This window comes from Vespula vulgaris, chromosome 2 (assembly GCF_905475345.1).
Source record: "Vespula vulgaris chromosome 2, iyVesVulg1.1, whole genome shotgun sequence".
In the NCBI taxonomy this organism is placed as follows: Eukaryota; Metazoa; Arthropoda; class Insecta; order Hymenoptera; family Vespidae; genus Vespula; species Vespula vulgaris.
In genome coordinates, this window is record NC_066587.1 from 14,972,033 (window position 1) to 14,997,635 (window position 25,603).

Sequence of the window (25,603 nt, forward strand, 5' to 3'; positions counted from 1 at the left end):
TCATCGGTCCAACCGTGTATATAGATCCGGTTGATCGTTATGACGATTGTCACTGCCTTATACTTGCTCGTCTTTGTGTCACGTTTGTGTCCGTTCTTTCCTTTTTCTTTCTACATTTTCTTGTTAACCGGTTGTATATATAAATATATACTCGATGAATCGTAATAACAAGATCGTCTAGTATTGCGTATGTCATATAACTAGTCTCTCAATCTGATTCGTCCATTTAGTTTTATTTTTTATCACATAAAATGCATGTAAATAAATTTAAAACATTTACAACGGGGCCGTTCCATTTATTACAATTACGCTTTAATATCATCAAACAAATAAAAGGCGAAAGTTATAAGAAACATTTCTACGTATCTATTGTCTGGCGATTTTTACGAGACCTTTTATGACTTCATTTGCAACTACTACATATATGTATCTCCATTGTACGATGTTGTTATATAATTTAATATAAATATTTATATGTTACCATACGTTTCGCCTTTTGATCGTGTTAGAGTTCGCAAACAATTTTGTAATACACTCTACAACGAAGGAATAATTTCTATGCGTTTTGAAGACGAATGTAGTCATATTTGATTGGTCAGGTGTACGTTAGAGATTCGTGGAATCAAGCGAAGCGTGTAATCTTTCACAGCTTTTGGTCGCGAACACAACGCATTCGAGTTACGAGAATGCTTTATTTGATTTACGATGCTCGCTCTTGAAGGCACGTAAGTAACTTTCATTCATCGAAGCAGGTCAGTGTTGTGAAACTTAACCTAAAGTACTAGGCAATCCGAAGTTTAGCTGTGCTTTCTACCTTCTCCAAGTCCCATTGCAACAAGTTTCCATTTACTTTAATCATTTTATGTGGGCATCTAACGTTCCGTGATATAATCGAAAACTTTCTCTCCGACACTATAGTCTCTAATTATTAACTGTATCCTTCGTTTATTCAAACGATATTTTTAATCATTTATATACAAATCATGTAGATTACATTAATCGTTCGATATTCAAGATTTTATTTAAAATAAACGTAAGACATCGATATGAAATTAATTCACAATCAATGCTTATTATTCTGTGCAAAACACCGAGAATAATTTGCACCGTGAATGATTCGGTATTCGATAAAAAATAACAAATACGTTGGCTCAAGAAAAGAAAGCAGAAAATTTAAAAGCATGTATGACTCAACAAGTCGGTGAATTATTAATCGAGTCTGAAATCGAGTTTTCTTCGATCGTTCGAATTGTGAAGTAATTTGCACGAAGAAAAGAATCGCTGCGGTGGTACGAAATGTGTCTATCCGGTGTAAAAATTTACAAGAGCGATCAAAGACGATCGCGATCAACGATCAACCTATTCTTAAAGATGCGAGTAACAAGTAATAGGTGCAATTTATGGTTTTTGCGTGACGATGAATCGCCACGTTTCCGTCGACGTCGAATCATTATCATCATCGTTATAATCATAATCATTATCGTCATCATCATCATCATCATTATCGTCGTCATCATTATCATCATCGTCATCATCATCATCATCATCATCATCATCATCATCATCATCATCATCGTCATCATCATCATCATCATCATCATCATCATCATCATTATTATTATTATTATTATTATTATTATTATTATCGTCGTCATTATCATCATCTTTAGAATGGACGATGAAGACGACGAAAGACACGGATGCGAAGGACGGTAGCAACGATGCGATCGCGTCGTCATCGTTAATCAGAGATGCTGGAAATTGCGAGCGCGGCAAATCGCGGTTGAAGCGTAATTTCAGCTATCTGTATAAATCACAGTCGCAATAATTTACCGTAATTACTATCAATCGTTGGTTATTTCGACATTGTACCCGACGTATCCACGCTCATTCTAACATTTTTTATGTCCATCACCTTCAACCTTCGTTCCATTCGATTTTGCATTTCGCTCGGTACATTTTACACGGTCATTTTAACATTTAGTAATTTAATTTTTTTATTTATGCATTTATCTACTTTATCGATAGTATTTATATACTATATGTCTGGTTGAATCAATCATCTTTTTCTATATATATATATATATATATATATATATATATATATATATATATATGTACATGTGAAAAGATACATTATATACTATAGATGTTTATTGAATTCATATTGATATTCTCGATAAATTTTGTCAAACATAAAATATCGATTTCCATTAAAAAAAAAGTTTGTTATGGCCTCCATATTTTGATAACAATTCTTTTTATGAAATAGTTGCAATAAATGTTATGATACATTTAACTCTAAATACCTAGCTAAATTTTTATTTGAAACATTTATTGTTTATAAAACCAACGGAATCAGATATATTTGGCCATATCTGTTAAAAAGAAATACCTATATAATATATATATATATATATATATATATATATATATATATATATATCATCTACAAATATATATGTATATTGAAATTCTTAGATTTAAGAAAATAAGATAATTAGAATAAAAATGAAAGATTTTCGTCTGTATCGAGAATACTTTTGTTATCCTTTAGTACGAATGTTTCTACAGGATACATATTTCTGAAAATGAAGATTTATAGGTTGCTTGTAATAGCAACGGCGTACGAGTGTCTCGCAAAATACGACTATACAAGGCGATATCGATATTAGGGGGGGCGAGAATCACGTGTGTTGGTCGCGATGTGTTCAATGCGTTACGGTTACAACGCAGGACGTTATATATCTCCTATCGGTTACTGTCGTTATTGAGAGCTACGATAATCCCCCGAGGCGCGTATGTGCTACTCGAAACGCAAATACGTTTTGTTATATTCATCCCATAGTGCGAAAATTAATGGACCGAATACGAAAATAAATCCGATATATTTACCTCAATTAATCGATTTCACATTAATTATTATATAACATATTATTTAAGATATTATATAGGAGACTAAATTATTAGTCAAAAGAAAGACGATGATCGGATTTATATATCGTTTTATTGTTATTAATACAAAAGCTTTAATCCGTGTATTTATAATTTCTCAAAATTTGTTCGAACCAAATGAAATTTTTAAAATAATTGCTCAATTTTTAAAATAATTGCTTTACAATCGAACAAAAAGTTGAGGCTATTTAATTTCCGGAAATATTAGTTATATGCCATAAGGCTATAAGCCTTTAAACGCGTGAAATAAAAAGAGAGAGATTAAGAGAGAGAGAAAGTCTGTGTACGAGCAAAGTGGAATTGTAAAGTTGGTTACACAAGAAACGCATTGATTGAGTGATTTGTGATTTGAGTTGAGTTCCGTGGTCTGTGTTTTATGTACATCGATGGTGCGATGGTAACTTTCTAGAGATTCAGCGTCCCGAGGTTGAATTTAGCCCGTGAAGAAAAATTTGATTTCGTAAATTCTAGCGGTTCTCTATTTTATATCTTAAACATATCTTTATATTTTCTCAAAAAATCGACGATATAGCCTCGTCAGTGGAAAAATTGTTATTTCACATTTCGAATTACAGAATGTCACATATGATTTAAATTAATGCGAATGGTTGATATGATATATCGCTTCGACCAAGAAAAAGCACAAAAATGTGTTTCTAAACTTTAGGTTGTCAGTTATATGCTTGACAAGGGAATATGTTAGTATTTAATATTTATTATATTTTAATTTCGAACATGACACATAATATATAATTCACGTATAGGGCAATATGATATATCATTCTGTATAGCGTTGGAGAATGATTTATAATTTGTTTTTGTTTTACGACAGAGTAAGGTGTTTATTTTTTAATTACATTCTTTTTTTCCTTTTTTAACATAATTGAAATCGAAGCGAGAAAAGAGAAGAAATTCGTTTAGATCCGAGTATGTCGAGTGTTCTTACCTTTTACGACCATAAAAAAGCTCGTCCAAAGTATTTTGTTGGTCGGTGGGAAGATCGAGGGTTGGGTACGTAAGGATTTTTTCAGGTAGAAAATTACAGCGAGAGCTTAAGAGAAGCTCTCGAAATAAAACATTAATTCGGCGGATCGATGCGTTTTCTACGGTCCGTAAACCGTCGAAAGAGAGAAAGAGAGAGAGAGAGAGAGAGAGTAAGAGGGTTGAGGATGGATTTCGGAGTAGACTGTGAAACGGGAAGTAGGAGGAAGGGATGGAAAGGTACGTGCGTCGAACCAACTTGGAAATATTACCGGGTTTGGATGCGCTAAGGATTATGTGCCCTCCCAATTAAAGTCCCGGAAATAATAAAAAGGAGAACGGAGCCTAAATTATTCACGTTTCGTTTCAACCGTGGTCTAACCGAAATTACTTGCCGATGAGCTTCGCTAAAAAGTCGGAGAGAAAGGAAACGGGATCGTTGTATATCTGTTGGCGAGAAAAAAGAATTAAAAAAAAAGAATAGAAAACAGGTTTTGTACCACTTAAAACATGGAGGGTGAACGTTTCATCGATCCCACTTCTCGTTTGCAAGTTTTTCAAGAACTCTTTATTGATACATTAGGATCGATGAAACAAGATCGATCTTAAAAATCGATTACAAACGAACGATTTTTAAAATTGTACGAATTAGAAACAATTTCGTCGTAGCAATGCTACGTTTATGGCAAGAAAGATCACGATCAAAAATCGAATTCGCGTATAAACGGAAAATCACAAACGCGTTAAATTAATAGTCGTTAGATTGGTAAAGTCGAGGCGAGCTCGATGCCAGCGAACAAAGTTAAAATCCGATTCGTCTCGTCGGTAAAACTCGACGAAACGGATTAGCAATGAAGCGTTACGTGGCGTCGCGACGATGGCCCGTATTACCTTAGTCGTAAAGCAAGAGGAAAGCTTTGACTAAAGAGAGAAAAAGAGAGAGGAGAGAGAGAGAGAGAGAGAGAGAGAGAGAGAAAGAGAGAAAGAGAGAAGAAGAGGGTGGTCGACGGTGTCCTTTTTTGGGACTTTAAGCACCATAAACCAAGGTGATGTAGTGTCGTAGACACCATTGACAAAGATACGACACCCATGGGGCTGGAAAAGCTATAAGCGAGTGCTCAGCCGCAGGCTCTCCTTGATTTCTCCTCTCTCTCTCTCTTTCTCTCTCTCTTTCTCTCTCTCTCTCTTTCTCTCTTTCTCTCTTTCACCCTTTCGTCGCAATTTCTAGTGAGTGTTCGAAGGAACAAGCCTCCTCTGGGGTACTTCGATCTTTAACCTCACGCCTGAAAGAGTCGTCGAACGATAGAGATCTTTGGAACACAACCCGCTCACTTCCCTCGTTATCCCTTGCGAATAACACCTAGAAAATCCTTCGTGACATAGAGCAAGATTCTAGAGACTATGGATACTTCAGAGTTCAAGTATATTTCTCCGACTCTCTCTCTCTCTCTCTCTCTCTCTCTCTCTCTCCCTTTTTCTCCCTTTCTTACGCACACACATACATACACACACATTGCACCTATTACGATATCTTCCAATTTATAGTCGGTCACTGTGAAAATGTTATCGACTATCGAGCTCGTGCTTCATTTTGTCGCGTACTTTCCTGGAAGTATTCCAACTGAAACCGAAACTTACATCGCGTAGATACTAATCCCTTGATCTAACGCGTGTTATAATTCTTGGAGAAAACCGAGCTTATCTTTGTACAAATGTAATAAATGTATAATCTTTCAAGAATCGTCGTTCGAATAAATAATTGTGATTTATTTTTTTACGTCTAAATGTTTAGACATTTAAATAGATACAATACATGGACGAAGTTACAATATTTCCGATATTACAAACATTATATCGTGTAATTAACGAGCGTCGATTATATTATAATAATTATTACGATTATTTTTTTTCGTTTTTTTTTATATATATAAAAAAGACAAATATAACAACAAAAACAATGTATGTATGTATACGAATTCGAAATCGTTGCGTTGATAAAAGTCTGAGGGATACGTCCAAGATTCTCGAGAACGATGTGCATTAGGGATCGAAGGAGACGCGAGTGGAGTGTGCATTAGAGGGTGATTGAGAGGGAAACGCGAGTATAAGAAGAGGGTTTCCACGGGAATAAAACAGTACGAGACGAAGGGATAGCGTTCATTGACACACGGGTATAGGACGCGTGCCGGTAGTCTCCTTCATCGTTTGGAGTTCTTAGCGGAGTGCTTGCTACGAAAAGGGGTTGAAAAAGGGAGCAAGATAGAGAGAAGGAGAAAAAAGAGAGAGAAAGAGAGAGAGGAAGATAGAACCAAAGAGCGTATACACGCGTGTAAAGAGAAACTCCAAACTCGCGAGGGAACGAAAGGCATGCTTTCGACAAAGTCGCCGAGCGAAGCCAAATTTTCTGCGTTCTTGACTCCGGAGTTCGATAATCTTCGTGACACTTTGTGCGCTTTCCACCCTTTTAAGTCGACCTTAAGATCTTTGAGAACGAAGCTTGAACTCTTTTGATGTCAACGGTCACGGTTAAATGTCGTTTCGAACGTGACTGCTCTTCTTCTCTCTTTTTCTTTAACTCTGTTTTTCAATCTTCATTTATACGTTACAAGCTTTCTCTCTCTTTCTCTCTCTCTTTCTTTTTATCTTGTATTCTCGTTCTTAGCTCGATGTTCAAAGCAATGTAAGTACGTGGATAAGCGAGTGTAGATACATATTAGGTTAAAGCTTTCGAAGCTTGCACTCTCTCTCTCTCTCTCTCTTTTTCTTTTTCTTCCAGCGTCGTTATATACGTCGTTCGTAGTATATGCGAGATAAAGCATAAAGGAACGAACGTAACGAGATTCAAAGTACGTAGCGTGAAACGAAGTACGTGATAAAGTGTGCGAGTAAGTAAGTAGGTATATATATATATGTGTGTGTGTGAGTGTGAGTGTATGTGTGTGCGTGTCTATGGGAATAGAAAATTTCTCGGAGAATTATAGATCAGCTCATTTTCTTAATATTAATTTTAAATGATTCATCTTAATTTATCTTTGAAATCTTTAACGCGCATAGTAGATCATATTACGTAGTTACATATGTACATGCTATTTTCTTATCTCGAATAGAATTGAGGTATGTCTGTCTATCGTTGAACAGTTCTTATTCTTTGGAAAATTTCTTTTTAAAGTAATATGCCGCAATTTGTCGGAACTCGTAAACTCTCTATTAGAGTTTTATTAAATGAAAAAAGAAATGGAAACCGGGATGCAATTTCTCGTTTAAGTGATGAAGCCCCGACAATTTCACTCGGTCTCTTTCCATCTCGTTTTGCTCGTCGAGAAGTAATCAAGCAAAATATAGAATGTTTAATCGTTCTAGTTGACGAACGCGTACCAAGTGGTAAGGGGTAGTCGGCTCGTTGCAATCAAGGTTAGAGACGTCACGTTGGATTAAAGGATGCGACACGAGACAAAGGGTGTAGGACTGAAGGTTACGAATATGAGAAAGACAGAGAGAGAGAGAGAGAGAGAGAGAGAGAGAGAGAGGAAAGGACTTTAATCCCTACGCAGGATTTCGACGGGTTTAAAGTGTCCGGAGACATGGGACCAACGAAAAGCTCACCTGGTGGCAACAATTTCAACGCTATGCGGGCTTATACGATTAACTCGTTCCAGACATTCTAAGTTCATGGTTAAATGATGATAATAATAATAATCATTTACAGGGATCTTTAGAAAAAACCAATAATTGTTGATAACCAATAATCGTCGATAAACAATTATTCATATATCTTTCATTTTGCTTATGTTTTTTAATCGATGATACCTACTAGTATACGTTTTGATGAGAGATATTTTGTTAGTTATATCGAATATAATTATTGTAGTTTATTCTAACGAATACTTTTCGGGTATATGTATATATTTATTTTTTTTATTTTTCTTAACGAGGATATATGTAACATTTAAAATTTCTCTAAGATACAAACGCTCATTGATCGCCAACGAAAGAAAATCTTTGTAAGTAAAGGCGAGCGACTATCTTTTATCGTACACATCGAGAACGAGAGATGATTCAACGAAGAAGGAGAAAAGCCGAGAAAAGGAGAAGCATTTACTATGGTACGGAGCACTCGGATGGAAAAATCGAAACATTAGAGGAGAACTTTTTTCGCGAGTTTTCTCATTACCACCGCCATGTTTTTTGCTTCACGCGCTTCTTTTCCTTTTTCTTCTCATCCTTCGACGTTCTTCCAGTTCTACGAAGCGAACAAAAGAAATCGACCGACTTCTTCCTCTGCTTCTTCTTCTTCTTCTTCTTCTTTTCGGTTCATTTGCATGAGCCTCGGTCTTTCTTCGGAGTTGGGTGTAAAAAGTAAAAAGTAAAAAAAGAAAAGAAAAAGAGAAAAAGAAGAAGAGAAAAGAAAGAAAAGAAAGAAAAGAAAAAAGAAAAAAGAGGCAAGTAAACCGAAGGTACGGCGACCGACTTTCATTACTTACTAGTCAGAACGACGTACAACACATACCAACGAGATGTGTTCTTAAAAAGAATATCGCGTGACTTTTCGCACGAAGCTTCTCTTTTCCTTTTCCTTTTTCTTGTCCTTTTCCTTTTTTCTTCTTTTTTCATTTTCTTCTCTTTTTTTTTTCTTTTGCTTTTTCTTTCTTTCACCTTGGATGTTAACTCGTCGTTCGTATTTTTCATTTCTTTTTTACCATTAACAAGATTCCTCCTGTTATTGGGAAAACGCGACATCCGTGAGAATCTCTACGAGCGTATCTAAGAACGTTAAAACGATCCAGGCTTTGCTCGAATTCAAGATGAAGAAGAAAGCAAGAAGAGATAGAGAAACTCTCGATGGCTGTCCGCAGCACATGTTAGTAGACGAACGTTCAAGTTTCTAGGTGATTGTGGAAAAGCCTCTGCGTTTGTTACATCGAGCTCTTTCGGTTTGCTGCTTCCACATCTCTTTTTTCGCTTCCTATCTCTTTCTCTTTTTCTCTCCCTCCTTCTCTCTCTCTCTTTCATTTTTTCGTTTTTTCTTTTTTTTTCTTTCTTTTTCTTTTTTCTTTCTTCTTTCTTTCTTTCTTTCTTTCTCTAGCCCTCTCCTCTTCGCAGGTCGTTAACTCCAAAGTTCTGGCAAACTGGTGCACGGCACCTTTTCAACAAACCGTTTGTATGTTCGCGACGAAGAGAAAACGCGAGAGAGAAAAATTTAGCGTTATTAGTGCGATTTTGTACGTACTCTTTTTTTTAATTTTTGTTTTTATTTCTTTTTTCCTTATTTCTTATCTTTCTCATTTTTCTTCTCCTTTATTTCCTTCGTCGCAAAATCATAAACTTTTATTCTAAGAATGCCTAGCAGAAAATGAAAAAAAGGAGGTACCTTTCATCTAACAGTTTATATCGAATTTAATTTTCTTTTCTTCCGTGTTGTAGGTACACGCGCAAAAAAAAAAACGTTGCGAGCTTTTATGGAGAGCAATCATTTTTCTTTTTCATACTCTCTTTTTTTTTCCTTCTTTCCGTTTTCAAATTTTATGATTTCGATAGTTACCAAAAAACGCGTGAATTTTTCTTCGGCCAGACGAGACGAAAATCGTACAATAAAAGTGTGCTTTCTTTTCGTTTTGGCATTGCAATTAATTGAAGCTGTCGCCACGTGAAATAATTACGAAACTCGACTGGTACGTTGATGGAAGGGAAAAAGACAGAAAGACAGAGAGAACATGAGAGAAAAAGAGGAACATGAGGAAAAGAGAGAAAGAGAGAGAAGAACGCGACGGTACTCGGTACACGAAAAGTACTCTCGACGAGGGAAAACTCGACGATGACGACCACGACGGCCTCGTGACCCTGAGTCGTGGACGGGTCAACTAGCCACCCGGTACTCGTGCGAATTTACTTCGTTCTTTATTCTTCTACGTTATGTCGCGTCGTGTTGCTACGTTTTTTTCGTTGCTTCCGTGTCCGAAGTGGCAATTTCAGTATTTTTTTTTTCTTTATTCTTCAATAATTCTAAAAGACGATGTTTCTCTCACGCGTTGCAGTTTTAACTGCAATAGGAAACGTAGAAATATCAGAAACGAGTATTAAAAGTTTTGTAGATTAATCCCGTACAAAAATAATATAAATATATCATTTTAAAATGAACTAAGGATTACATTATACAATTATAATTACATTTGTCAATATATATTTAAATATCTTTGATATTAATTTCATTCCAATCGTATGTTTAGGATTGTAATTAAATTCGATAAATTCAAATCGATGTATTCACATATGTATGCATATATTACCGATAAACATTTATTTTTATATACGATAATAATAATGATAATATATAGAAAATCTTTTCTATTTTTGAATTACACATATGTATGTATAAAATGGAGAACGGTGATATCACTTATACGATATGAATATATTTGGCTCTTCCCTTCTTTCGGCACTTTTCGTATTGATCTACCACGGCAATTCCATGACGTTCTTTCGTCGTTCCCGTTGCATTTCCACGCGCACCCGTCTATTCGAGGTAATTTCGTGATTTTGTAATTGTTCTCGTTCACGGAAGTAAAACGTTCAGTGGCATTTATGTACAGTTGGCGGGCCGACCGAAGTTGGCCACAAGCATCTTTGTGCGAACAATTGAAACAATTGTACGGACGTATAGTGAGTCTAATGAATGCCGGCAATAGGAAACACGATGAGTTGGAGAGAGGATAGAAAAGAAAGAAAGAGAGAAAGAGAGAAAAAGAAAAAGAGAGAGAGAGAGAAAGAGAAAGAGAGGACCAGTAAAGGTACCTCTGAAAAGGGAGAGTAGAGAAAAGAGATAGCTTTAAGCGAAAAACATCCGACTTGTAATTCGAACGGGCTTACCGCTCTTATTATTAAGAATTTTATCATTATTATTGCTCTACCCTCCACTATCATTATCCTATTCTTAATAGGATAAAATCCGGGAGAAAACGTAACGGCATTTATGGCCGGCTGCTTTCTATTGTAATGCGGAAAACTTTTCGCTATGGTTCTCAGTATCTTTCGAGAATTTTTACGATGAATTTACATAATTACGTTTTCTCTTCGTCGTTTCCTTGCCCTTTCCTAATACTCTCTCTCTCTCTCTCTCTCTCTCTCTCTCTCTGTTCTCTTTTCTTAAGATTTATCAACAAGAATAAATTTCGTTGGTAGTCTAGTACCCATACTCTTCTACTCGTTTTTTCTTTTTCTAACGTGATAAACCAATAGAAAGAAATCGAATACGAATTAGGATAGGCGAGGGTTCGATCTTTATGAGAGTTACACACGTACGTCACTTACGACTGAGTTTCCTGTCATGGATATAACGCGTAACAGGTGGCACGAAACCGTCGGCTTTCGCACGAAAAAGTCTCATTCGGTTATATTAGAAAAGTTATTCTCTGAAACGCAGAAAGAAATTGGATCGACCAATGTCCAATTGCTGTGGACCGTAAAGCTAACTCGCGAGCCAGTGTTTTCGCGTGAAGAATTTTCTCATTTCCTTCGCGATCCTTTTAACGTTGTCACTGGAGAGATGACAAGAGAATTTGTTTACTTAATTAAAAGACCCACGAAGAAAAAGACTCTGTTTTGCCGGAGGATGGATAAGAGAGTTTCTCTCCTGTATATATTCAAAAAAGGTTTCCTACAATAATGAAAATTCTTGTTTTCCAGATATATATATATATATATATATATATATATATATATATATATATTTCTCTTTTCTACTTCTCATCAACGTTCACCGATAATTAAGTTAATATACACGGCCAACGCGGTTTCATGGTATTTAAAAAGAAACGGATTCGTTCTCGTTCTAATTAGCTCATTACTACAGGTTAAATTTCACGTAATATTAATTACTTCCGCATATTTGATTTCATTGACATTGGTAGTTTTAATTTAATGAAGAAGATGGAAATACGAAATCCGAATTTTTTTCTAGAAGAATAAAGACACCTGTCAGACGTTTTGCTGAGAAAAATTTAATGACGTTCACGATGGAGAGATACGTTAATGTGGGATAGAGTATTCGTGGACGAGGAGAGAAAATGATAAGATAAGAAAAAGAAATAAATAAATAGATAAATGGATAGATAGAGAGAAAGAAAAAGAGAGAGAGAGAGAGAGAAAGAAAAGTTCTATATAGAGATTTATTTATTATTTTCTTTTTAATTTTACATTTTCCCTTTTTCATATTAAAATGAATATTATAGAACATGAGATATTTCAAAAAATGTATTATCTATTTCGTCGAACGATATACTATGAAAGACTCAAAAGTATTGTCTCTATTTACGGCACATTGTATTTATTGTTAAAGTATAGAAACGTTATCGGCAGTGCAAAATATACCGAAATGAAACGATAAGAAACGAACGGATTTAGCTTCTGGTTCGATCTCTTTTTCATTTTTATTCCAAATCAAAAAACACGCGAGTGTTGCTAAAGATAAAAGTATCCATAACGAAAATGTATTCGCGAGCCTTGTTTTGTATAGTTTCTAGATACGAGGAATGTTCTGTTTATTTTTTCTTTCCCTCTTTTTTTCCGTGTTCCTTTTTATTTTTTTTTCCTTTTTGTTTCTTTTACTCGCGCGAATGTAATCGAAACGTTTCGAACGACGAATCCATATCGATATTTGCAATTCCATAAAGCTTTTGATCTGTCGACCAAGCAAAGGAGGGATATTCCACTAATGCATCTTTCAGATTCAACAATGAAAGTGTGCTCGTGTAAATTATGTGTAAGACAATGGAAAACAAGGGGACTGTCCTTATTTTAAAGGTATCGAACGCGACACGTTTGTTTTTCCTAGGTAGGATTTCTCTAAGCTTTGGGAATATCATAGAAGCACGAAGAAAAAAAAAGAAGAATCAAGAAGGAGAAGAAGAAGAAGAAGAAGAAGAAGAACAGGAACAAGAACAAGAAAGTTGGTACATGTGCCGAGGCAGAAGCTTCGTCCGGATTTCCTTCAAAAGCTTCCATCTCTTGGTAAGAAGAAAGTTTTGAGAGTGATGGAGGTTTTAAGGGGAGAAGGTACGAAGGAAGTAGCGAATTTCTATATTTCCAGCTCCGGCATAACCGCTGTCCACGTAATGGCCGCAACTTTTGAGCAATGTCTGTCCTTGTCTTTTTCACTCTCTCTCTCTCTCTCTCTCTCTCTCTCTCTCTCTCTCTCTCTTTCTCTTTCTCTTTCTCTTTTTCTCTTTGCTTCTGTCCTCAAACGGGAAGCATCCACTATAACTAACCAACCACTCACCTGAATTTCAAACTTTTTAAAAGATTGTCCGTCAACGTTCCGATTTTCCCACTCTCGCGAAAAAATATTAACGTAACGTAAAAAGGATTCGTTTAAAGAAAAAAAAGCTGTTTTCAAGTATTTTCTTTTTTATGTAAAAATCTATAATAAGTTCGTGAGATTCAGATTATAAATTCTGAAAGATATTTCGTGAAGTTCAAATAGATAACAGAAAAAGACTCGCAACTGTTAATCTCGTGTAAGTCGAAACCTGATTAAATGTATAATAAAATTCAACATCTTTTTTCTTAGCGACAAAGAAAGAACAATTCTCTTTCTTTTATGTGTGTGTTTTTTTTTATATATAAATAGACAAAGCCAGTTTATCTCATGAAAAAATAGTCTTGGAAACGAACTAGAAAAAGATTTTAAATATCGTGACTGCGGAGCTCATGAATTTTTTACAAAGTCGTCGTCTATCTATTTAAAAGCATAGCACGAGCGCCCTTTCATTTCTGCACGTTTACCACTCTGAAATTTACTCTCGCTCGAATTTAAAAGTTTTTAAAAGATTGCCTCTGTGTAAACGTCCTGCTCTTCGTACCTTCATTCGAGAAAAAAAAAAGAGAACGGTAAGTAGAAACTGTCAAGGAACGACGACATTTCGCTGCTACCTTTTTTCTTATCTTCAATTTGACCCTCGAAGACAATCGCATAGTCTACAAAGAATGAGCTAAAGTTTGTTCTTATAGAACTTTTGTGTGTGTCCCACAAAGGAATTAATTTAATAGTATCTAATACATTATACAAAGCAGTAAGAGCAGTAAGTCATTAGCAAATAGTTTCTATCAATCTTGTCAACTAATTACTATTATTTATATTATCTAATTTTCGTACTTTCAATAAGAAATATTAAAAATATTCAATGTATCACAATCGATTCTAATTTCAACAGAATTATACTCTTTATAAAGATGAAAATACATAAAACGTACATGAAAGATATCGATTTCGACGTAACTATCATTTCGTACCATCTCCATGTTCAAGAACAAACGATATAAATTACCCATCACATCATCTTCCTATATCAAAAATTCAACTCAATCTACGATTACGTCCATGTTCACGTTAAAGGGAATTCTTGTGGCAGACAGTTCGATCATGGAGTCGGCTTAACGTTCGAAGAAATCGAAAAAAAATCGTTTTATACGTTCAAGTGTCCGTTACTTTCGAACGTTCACGAAGCCTTGAAGAAAGGCAAGCGGTTGTGCTTTTACTCGTGCATAAAACTCAGGAGCTCGATGCTTTTGTTCCATCGTTGAGTACTGGGTTTAAAGCGGCGAAACCGTGTGGCAAAAGGGACGAAAAAGAATGGAAACGGAACAACACCATTTCCATGAAGTGAGAGGGAAGAAGGATAAAGAGCGAGAAAGAGAGAAAGAAAAAGAAAGAGAGAGAGAGAGAGAGAGAGAGAGAAAGGGATGAAGGGAGGAAAGAGAAGAGAAAGAAAGAGAAGCAAGGGGAATCGAAGAGAGAAATCTACGGTCCACGTCTTTCATGCGACGTGCAACGCGAGAGTCGATGCTTTCCGTCCTCATCGAATTACGAACGACTCCCAGCCCTTGTTCTCTCCATTCCTTCTATCTCTCTTTTATCGAATCGACGTCACTGATATATACGACGTCATGTGTCATACGTCATTCCATAACGACCCTATGTATCGTGCATGTACAATTTATCAACGTCGAAAGTGCAACGATTTTTTTCTCATTAAAAGGTAAAGTAGCTTCGGGACCGTTTTGACATTTTTCGAAAGCTCGCGAACTCCATTCCTTCGGACATATTTTTATATTTGAGAAGGCATGATATCTATTTATTTCTTTTTTCCTGCATTTTCAAGTCATAACTTTGTTCATCTCCTTATCGATCAGTATTACCCATTTGGATATATAGAGTTATCTAATATTCACGAACGTTTTTCGTACCTACTTCAAATCGATTCGGCAAAGGAGAGATAATTGAATAATTCAGATTTTAGGTAGGAGCAACAACGAAATAGTTTTAGGTACCGTTAAGTGCGGAAACCCTCCTTAACTAAAGTTGCCTCCGGGAATTTCTTTCCTTCTCGTTTTGAGTCGACGTTCGACATGAAAAGACTTCTTAAACTTTGATACCACCTCCGTGTCCGGAAGCAATGTTTACTCGCTTTGGAATAGTAGCAGAAGGTTTTCGAAGGTTGTGCGATGAGAGAGTTGATCGAAGAGAGATAGAGATAGATAGATAGAGAGAGAGAGAAAAACAGAGAAGGAGATTATCAATCAAGATGACAGCGATATAGGAGAGATCCATGCCGCATTAGTCTCCGCCTCGTGGATTCGCTCATGGTGCCAATCACTGAGAAAACCGAAAGTCTCGAGAGACGTAGGGTTCGCAACCCTTGCCGAACAAGTCTCGGCATCGAAGCCGTCAACGCGACGATCCAATCTATCTTATCGACGTTTCGATTTTATAAGATTTTTATTTACGATCTTCGATGTTTATTTTAACGTTTCGTGATTTACATATCTTCTAACTTCTTTACTACAATACATTATAAATATATTTATTTTTCTACCGTATATTTGTTCTTTCGTTCGAAGAAAAATATTTTATTGTATCAAATTCAATCAGAGATTTTATTGTTCGTTTTGAAATTTCATTTCAGCAATGCAAATAAATTAACGCTTTAAAGATTAACTGTTCCACTATAGAAATTAAACCCTATTAGCGAATACCTTTTTGAAAAGAGCAGAAAAATGTTTGGTATTTTTCTGTTTCCTCTTTCCTCTCTTTATTTTTCTTTTCCATATCTCACATCTCCATACAATCAATTTTTAGCATTTTTTTGGTCATATCTATCCGCCTGCTTTTCCTCTCTTTTTCTCTCTCTCTCTCACAATCGAATGGCTGTTAAATCGGCCGAAACATTTGATTACACGAATAATAATTACGAACGAGAGAGTGCGCACGATTAATTGCAGTCCGTAGGGAGAGACGATATTCGACGAGAATTTATCTTTGATGTTATACGCGGCACAATCGCGTGGTCCTGTTCGACGAAAGAGATTCGTTGAAACGAGAACGGAAGAGAGAAGGAGGGATCATCGAGTTTCTGTGTACGTGTTATCGAGCACGGCCTATCTTCCCTCCCTAGCGTACCGTAGCAATTAGTTTAATTAATATCATCACTAAAATTAATAAGGTAAGCTTCGTGCATGTCATACAATGGCGACGTTAACCCCGTTTTTTGTATTATAACGATCGATACACGACGTTTCATAAATAGTTTCGAAATAATGCACAACAGAACATTTTGAAACGAGGAATAAATAAAAAGAAAAATGAAGAAGAAAAAGAAAAGGAACAGATCTTTCAGACGGCGTTTGAAGCGTTAGCTGACCAGTAATTACGGACAGAGAAAGTCTTTTAAAAAGCTCACGTAATGCGGAAGAATTCGCAAATGAACTTCGTTTTCAAGACAGACAGAGAGAGAGAGAGAGAGAGAGAGAGAGGGAGAGAGAGAGAGAAAGAGAAATAAAAAAAGAACGAACGTATGTGTATGAAAGAGAAAGATAAAGACAAGTCGCATTTCGTGCGCGTAATATCCTAGTGACAAATATATCTCAGGGGCGTAAAACGCTCGTGAAACATTCTAAAAAACTAAAAGCTGGCGTAAAAAGCACCGTGCGGTCTTCTCACTCTTTCTTTCTCTTTTCAACATATATCTATACTCCATTCGGCTTACTACGTGAAACGTGCAAAAACAGGACACATATACGCACGTACGAGAAGGTTCGCATGTTTGAATGTATTTTATATGACACTGTATATCGTCGCACGATGTTGTCCCGTTTGGAACAGGTTGGCCGAGTTTCTTTGTGTTTGTCGTATTTCGCGAACGCGTTCAAAGATAGACAACGTCGATTTTCTCTCTCTCTATCTCTCTCCCTCATTCTTTACACTCTGAAATCCAAGGGAAGCGACACACGAAAGCTAGCACGACAGCTATTGGCTTCCTTTTCTATCTCGTTTCTTGAACGTGTCTGTCTATCTCTGTCTCCGTCTTCGTCTTTCTCTCTCTTTCTCTCTTTTTCTTTTTTTATCATCGCAATAAAAAATTATGCTACGATCTTAAACGAATTATCATAAACACGTATGAAATCGATCGAGTTACAGTTTTCTTGTCATAAGAAATTTTCGTTGGGATCGTTTTAACGCATGTGTTAAATTTACGATCACGATGTAGATATGATGTACTTATATATTTCTGATCCGTACTCACTTTTCCATCTGGACTGCATACTTTGATCCCCGCAAGCGAGACTATCAGGAGAACAGGCGTGGACCGATCGCTGTACTGAAACAAAACGGACGACGTCATATAGGCGCTCGAAGTGTGCGTGCGAGAATTAATTAATGTATTCGATCGATTTAATTGCTCGAGATGGAATAACATCGTTTCCAACGAGAGAGTGTGCCATGCAAATATGCGGAGGATCGGAGATTCGATTACCGAACGGACGCCTGTTATTCGAGGTGAAACGTATTATTCTCTGTCTTTTGTCAACTGTCTATTCAACGGCGAGCTTCTCTCTCATTGGTAGAAATTAATTTCTCTGGCGTTCGAATAAATGCCGAATTAAATATCGACTAAAATGATTACGTTCGAGTTTTTCGACTGTTTTCTGAAATAATTAAAACGTGAATCGAATTCGAAAGTCAATTTAATAAAAATCGGATAGGAGTTTTCTTCTTATCCGAGAATAAACGAAAGAATTGGAGAAAAGAAGGGAACTTCTCTACGTGATGTTCGTTTAAAATAAATAAATAAAAATAAAAAAAGAAAGGAAAAGGAATAAAAAAGGAATTAAAAAATAAAAAAATAAGAAGAAAAAAAAATACGTACCGGGCGCTCGGAGACAAAGCCACGGCGGCGTTGTTCTTCCTTCGAGTTTGCCATTGTTTGGACGTGGAGAAAGAAAAAGGGAAGATAGAGTAGAAAGAAGGGGTGACTTCTCAACGTGGGAGAAAAGGTAGTATCGTGGAAGTAGAAGCTTTTCGAGCGGTCGTCTAATTTCGAAAATTGAAAAGTTGGCAAAGTGAGCCGTGAGAATGAAAATGTTGTCGGTGTACGGTATGAAACGAAGACAAAGGTAAAAAGAAACGGAAATAGAAAGAGTAGAATATCTATTACGTGTACGTAAATATACCTTACAATTCATTGTTTCAACATCGATCTCCTTAACATCGATGTATCTACATAAAGTATAACAAAAGATCAACGATATAATTATACCTACTTGTAACGTAAGAGTCACTTTTTTTCAAATGAAAAAGTCTAATATCCTCTTCTATTTTAAAGAGAAAGGACACCCATGGTGTAGGCTCGTTGTTAGCAATGTCATAGTACGATCACGACGTTCTCCAATAAGACTGCTATTGAGCTAGAAACCGTCAGAGCGACGTTCGAGACGAAAAGAAGAGTTCTCGGCTCGTTTCGGGGGCACCCGTAGTGTGTTGCTAGCTTTGTTCACCGAGGGTGATTAAAAAATTGCTGAGTGAGTCGCGTCGGAAGGGAGAATCGACGTAGACGAAGATAGAAAGGAGTGAGGAAGGAGATGAGAAGAGAAAGAGTAAGAGAATAGAGAAGGAGAGAGATAAAAAGGGCGAAAGAGAGAGAGAGAGAGAGAGAGAGAGAGAAAGAGAATCATTGGTAGTACGGTTGGTGTGTACGAGCATTAAATGCATCGGTTACAACCCCGAATGGGCTCTTGACGTGATCGGAAAGCCTTCTGGATAGGACTCCGGTCGTGTACGTGCTTTCCTATCGACTATCACCTTTAAAAGATGTAACAGGATATTTCTCGAAGGTGGAAGTTAGTTATGGAATACATCGTAAAGTTCATCGTTAGAAGTAGATTAGATGTCAGGAAATCGTAAAAACAGATTTTAATGATACTGTTACTGTAATAATACAGTAACACCAGACAGACGTTACCAAGATTATCAATGAAGATACTGATTCGGAAAATGTATCACGAAATTTCATTTTCATATAGTTTCGAATAAGTAATAGCAAGTTTGATAAACGACACAAAAGATAAGATAATATTTTAAAAATACGACGCGTTTCAATGTAATAGACATTAAACATTGTAGGAACATATTTGTAATCTTTATTACTCAACAGAGGCTAGTATTTCTGTCGAAAGATCCATGAAATAGAGATGAGCATGGTAGAATATTTTTTCTTCCAGGCAACATCGCTAAAATTCTCTTTTTTTTCTTCTTTTTTTTTTTGTTTTTCACTCATCCCTCAGTACGTGTCGTTCTTCTCCCTTTACCCATTTGCTTCACTGCTCACCCACATCTGCATAAACTGACACTCGCTCGATTTAGTCTTTTTTTCTCTCTTTCTCTCTGTCTCTCTTACAGTTATCCTCTCCATTCCCTATTCCGTCTTCTCTCGCTGCAAGTGGTCGATGATTGTGCGCGTCCGGACAGGAAGACGCGGAGAATCGTCGTCGTTTCTACCTGAATCTCGTTCAACGAGAGAGTCGAACGAATTGAAATGAGAAATTAATTGGTTTGTCGTCTGCAGGCGACTGCATCGGCTCTTTACCGTTTCTCTCACTTAGGATGCTGGCGGTTCACGCGAGTTAACCGAGATACGAATTGGCTTTCTGGACGGAGAGAGATTCTTCGATGATGACTTGCAGAACTACGTTCTTTTCGTTTTTTCCTTTCTGAAGATGTTAATCAAGCGGATAAACGATTTTGTTGATTTCAAAAGAATATAGAAAATTTATAACGAATTGTTTCGATTTTAATATAATTTTCTTTATATGTAAATCGTTTTATTAATAATAACATTCGATAAAAAAGAAAATGTTCGTAGAAATGAATCCTTCGAGTTCGCTCAACAAATCATATGTTACATAGGGGTAGACATGAAAGTATATATTATATTCGAAGTTCGTAAAATCGTTTTATCGAAGAATCCCGTCTCATAAAATCCTTGAGAATGGATCGTAAAAGGGATGGTTACGAGCATTGTGATTATCGGTGAGTCACAATGATATACAAAATATCATTCGAAGATCATTACTATCGGGGGAGTTACCAAGAGAGAATTTTAATTTAATGTGAATGGCTAAACGGCCTGCACTATCGTTATCTACGAATTTATAAATTATTTCCATAAACTTTCTTGTAATCATTAGAAATTCTCTATATTCAAGTATTCTTCTATATCTTTTATTAACCCTCCCTTAGAAACTTTATCGTTGTTTTGTTAATTTCGAAACTAAAACTAAACTTTTGTAAATTTCGGAACTAAACAAAAAAAGTTGCTTCTTACTCAATTAACTGGTTAAACTACAACAACTAACCAGTTTCCTACGGAATGAGCGTATAAGCGTGAGAGAAGACAAAAGTTATAATTTTCGAAACGCTCGAGCGATTCCGTGGGCACTTCTAACGAGTGCCCGTGAATTCCAAGCACCGAAAACTACGTTAACTTCGATTCGGTCGAGAATTTATCAGGCGGATTTGGTACGGCCAAGTTGGCTATTCAAATATTCTCATTCAGAGCGGAGTGCATCTGAAAATCGCATGAAAGCGGGTTTTAGGATCGAGAGAGAAAACGATTCAATGGTTGATCGGTAATTCACTGATCAACTAATGGTCGAAGGCAATCTTAAAGACCTTTGAAATCTGGAATATACCTTCCGAGCGTTCACCCTAAAGCTGCTCGTAAATTCTACTTCTGAAAAGCTCGGATCATCGAAGCGGAATGCGAGAAAATCAATTAAATGAAACGATTCTAGTCCGTATGACTTTACATCCTCGAGGCATTATCTCTTATAACAATAGGTCAACGTTTATTAATAAATCAATTTAAAACGATCCTATAATCTTTTGCTTCGTTTATAGACCCATAAGTTTTATCTAAAACGTGGATAAAATTTCATTACTTTATTATCGATAAGATCAAAGAACGAATACTTGCTATACGTTTAAATGGAATCTGAATCAACCATCGGCGGCTAATGCATAATAGATCGTAGGCAAACAAGAGAATGAAGTAAAAGCGAAAAAGCGTACGCACAATTTGAAAAGTATCTCATTCAATTTGATGTAATAGACATAGGAAATATACGGTAGTTCGAGCTGATCTCTCTTTTCCGCATTCGAAGTGGCATAAACGCTTTATCAGCTGCGATAACCTTGAATGGCCAGTGAGATTCAATGTCTGGCCGCAGTTTCGTTTTTCAGCGGAAAATAACCAACGAGCGTAAGTGAAAGTTATACGGGCTTTTCCTTTCACGTCGTGTTCATACCATGAGAGAGAGAGAGAGAGAGAGAGAGAGAGAGAGAGAGAGAGAGAGAGAGAGAGAGAGAGAGAGAGAGAGAGATGGAAAGAGACAGAGAGAAAACTGCGGAAGGGAAAACGCACACGAGACGTAACGAAACCACTCGTTCCGTCGGCTCTCCGCGTATGAAGTTCGCTTTAATGCGTTCGAGAATAGGGCCTTCCTTTCAACCACTCCCGTTTTACTTGTTTTTTTTTTCTTCTTTTTTTCTCTCTCTTTCTTCTATACTTTTTGTGTTACAGGAAGTAGGTAGACGCGAGCGAGAAAATGCGGTGAATACGCATTTCCTACGAGTATTAACGTTATGAGCATCGCGAAAAGATCGTCGCGAGTATCCGGACGTGTTGGGAAGTCGCTCAAATTATACAATGCAAAACCACGCGAAGAAGAGAAAGAAGAAACATAGAAATAGAGGGAACGTGAATTTTACAAGGCTCTGGGATATACAGGATGTAGTATTAAAATGGTACCACCTGAATATTTTTCTTGTTTATTGATGTAAAAGTATGTTAGGGTGAAATTTTCGGAGACCATTTCGTAGATAAAAATTGTTGAAAGATTTTTTCCCGTAAAGGTACGGCAGCTCGTTTTATAAACATTCGAATGTTGAATTATTTATCGAATTTCTTGTGAGATACTTGTGATCGATCGGATCGAAGTTTCGATCGATTCGAGAGTGAAACTTTATTCTAATTTTGAAATATCGAACGAAACGTTTCGAACCAGGAAAGTTCCCACGTTTTATCGATAAAACAGCGATATATATCTATAGATTCGTATTGACATTAAATCATGTTGAAGGTACATACGACGAGTACGGCAAATAAATTTCTAGAAAAATACAAACGCAACGATCGTATCGTTTACGCGAAATGAAATAAAAACGTTTTAATAACGTAAACGCGACGTGATCCGACTTTGAGTTTTTTCTTTCCGCTGTTTCCGCTCAGTTTCTATTGATTATAATTTTAATACGTGGATAATTTTTCGTTGATAATTTTTCTGTGAAAATCGTTTCTTCACGATCACGTTATTTTATATTTTTACAGTGTCGATATCTGAGAAGACTAACATACATTTCTATAAAAATTGGAATAGATAAAAGAAAATGAAACAAAATTTCATTTTTTATCTTTTCGCAATTATAAATAAAGAACGAAGAAAACCGCACATTTCCATTACAGGAATAGTAACGAACTACGAAGATTTACCGCATTCAAATCCTTGAGAGCGAGAAAGAGAGAGAGAGAGCATCGACGAGATTTGCAAATCAGATTCTATCGAATGGCGTTCATTGTTTATCGATGTAACTGTAAATTTTCAACACTCGAACAACGTTTTATAATATATCATCGCGACGTAGAAACGATTGGAGGCTTTTGCGAGTTTCACTTGGTAGTTCGCGGTGGTCAACGATCACGAAGGTACAAGAGAGCTAATAAATAAAACGGTTCGATTGGTCGATCTCTCGCGTATCTCGTTTCCGTGTAAATCTATTTTTACAGCGGCTCCTACGGACATTTGACGTAAATCCCTGTGCCTCGCCTCGTTTGCATACTTTTCGAAGTATTCTGTGGATTCCACACACTTTGCTATCTTCTCTCTCTCTCTCTCTCTCTCTCTCTCTCTCTCTATCTGTCTGTCTTTCTCTCTCTCCTCTTTGTCTCTGTCTATCTGTCTCTGTCTCTGTCTCTGTCTCTGTCTCGCAGCACCAGCAGCAGCAGTAGATCCGATTAACGGATGTATCAGATATTGCACGCCCTCCTGCCTGCAAGTATTAAACGTTACAAGGGGATATGCACGCGCTTCTATACACACCCACGTATACATCTATGTACATAGTTACACATACACGTTTCGTTATACACATATGTTTACGCCTTATCCTTGTGGTTGTACATTTTCAAGGATAATAGATAACCTTACGGGGCTAGCCCGTGGGGACCAGGTTGCCATGGGAATAAGCCAGCGACCTCTAATGGAGATGGATTTCCGCATCGGTGGATGTAACCTCGCTGGATGACAGATAAGCTTCGAAATTTTACATTCCACCTTTCTATGTGTTGCTTTCGCGGTGCTCATAGACCACCCCCGTGATACATACCTTCTTGTTACGTTACGAACGAACGTGATTTGTCGAAGAAGAGGAATATGGGATGTGGATAAGGTGGATACGATATGAAACTGTATGATGGATCCTATATGATGGAGTAAACTAGTAGGTTTCGATACATAGCTTTTTATCAATGGTTATTACCTTCTTGAACATTTATATATATATATATATATATATATATATATATATATATATATATATATATACTGGGTGTTAAAAAAACGAATACAGAGAGCATACTATGTAATAATCATTAAGTTGATAATGAATAAAAATATATCGGCATGAATCGAAAAATTGCATAATAATATTATCATATATGATTTATGAACGCTTAGATGTAGAAATCGCTGGAGAGACGTATGTCTCTTTAAAAGACAAGAACTTGTGAGAGAGCTTTGACTTTAAACGCCAACGCTATTTGCTATCGTAATAGAGCGTAACGGAGCAGTCATCGACCGATTGATGCGTCTACAAAAGCATCTCTTTTCTTCTTTTCTCTTCTCTTCTCTTCGAATGACTACGACCATCGAAATGTTGGTTCTTGCCTTTCACGCTTTATTTGTTCTCCCCGACAGGATCGAGAGAAGTGTTTGTCTGAGAACTCGAGTGACTCACTCGATCATGAATAAGATTCAATCAAATCGAGAAGTGAAGAATGAGGTTGCATTGATTAACGTTCCTTTTTAGAGAATTAGAACAGATTTCCATGAAATTTCATAGACTTGGAGAAGATCCTCCCACACCTTTTAATTTTGCTATCGACGATAACGAATTACACGAGAAAAAGAGAAAACGAAATAGAAAAAAGAAAAACGATGTCGATCGATTCGTTCGTAACGAACGAAGTCGATGGAATTTTTTGACGAAACTCGTTCGTCCCGTTTGAAACGGGATCGATTAGGATGTCAATTAGGCTGTACAAAGGGGTCGATTATAAAATGCATTTCGTTGCAAAAGAGATTAATCATGGATGCGTGACGTTGGCATGCATCGGTAGTCCTCTAAGTAGAGACAGGACAGTCGAGGGTTATCGGCATGCTATTAACTTCCGGATGTTTGAACTACATTGTCCGTTGACAGCAGGGACATTAATTTGTCCGGCGCATGGTATGAATCATTCGAGTTCAAGAACGGAAACTATTGCGTGATCCATTAAGGAAATACAATTTCGTATCGTAATATTATGATTTTCTCTTCTAAAATGGCGCGAGTTTTCGCTCTTTTCGAATTATCTTTTACTGTATAGAGTTAAATTAAAGTTTTCAATAAACAATGCAATGAGAACAGTGATATCATTAGTCTCGATACGCATAAACATTACCGCTGAGTAGCGTATATCGATATTTTCCATTGTAGAATAAAACTATAATGATTAAAAAAAAAAAGTAAGTTTCGTCTACTACTGAGAATATGGGTATATTTGGACTGTAATAATAATGGTATGAAATACCGTATTATTCTGAGTTTCCATGTTTCAACGTATATCGTAACGGACTACTGTTAAATTATAATTCTGCTTGTAGTGAATTAATTAGTTAGTTATATCAACAAAATTCATGAATTATTAATACAATCGCGTAATTATATATAACGTTTTACATAATATTATCCTGGTTAAACGATTTTCACGATTTCTCATGATTTTATGAAACTGGTTAGACTTTTTCATTTTTCAGTAGAACTTGTAGGGCCATTATTCCGGCATATTAGACAAGAATTTAATAACGTGCCAATATGTTTTACGTGACAACCCCTCGTATGACACAGGAGTGAAGGCCACCTAGAGGGAATGAATGCAGAGACTACGTAATAAATCAGGCAGGAGAGTAGACATACCGCGACGTTGGAAACATTTTCAAGCTTCTGGTTTAAGGGTCGTAT

The 25,603-nt window shown here is 36.5% G+C and overlaps 1 protein-coding gene across 7 annotated transcripts in view; it reads right to left on the reverse strand.

The window, feature by feature from the left end:
- The window catches only part of LOC127061364 (EGFR adapter protein-like), a 187,232-nt gene that overhangs the window by 63,187 nt on the left and 98,442 nt on the right, over positions 1 to 25,603 (reverse strand). For 3 of the 7 annotated variants that reach the window (XM_050988135.1, XM_050988134.1, XM_050988142.1), the window contains one exon: positions 17,511 to 17,580. In XM_050988135.1, the coding sequence (XP_050844092.1) occupies positions 17,511 to 17,580 (70 nt within the window). Of the gene's footprint in view, positions 1 to 17,510; positions 17,586 to 18,134; positions 18,299 to 18,528; positions 18,719 to 25,603 lie in introns of those variants that run through there. The other 4 variants (XM_050988136.1, XM_050988138.1, XM_050988141.1 and 1 more) reach the window with 2 other exon arrangements.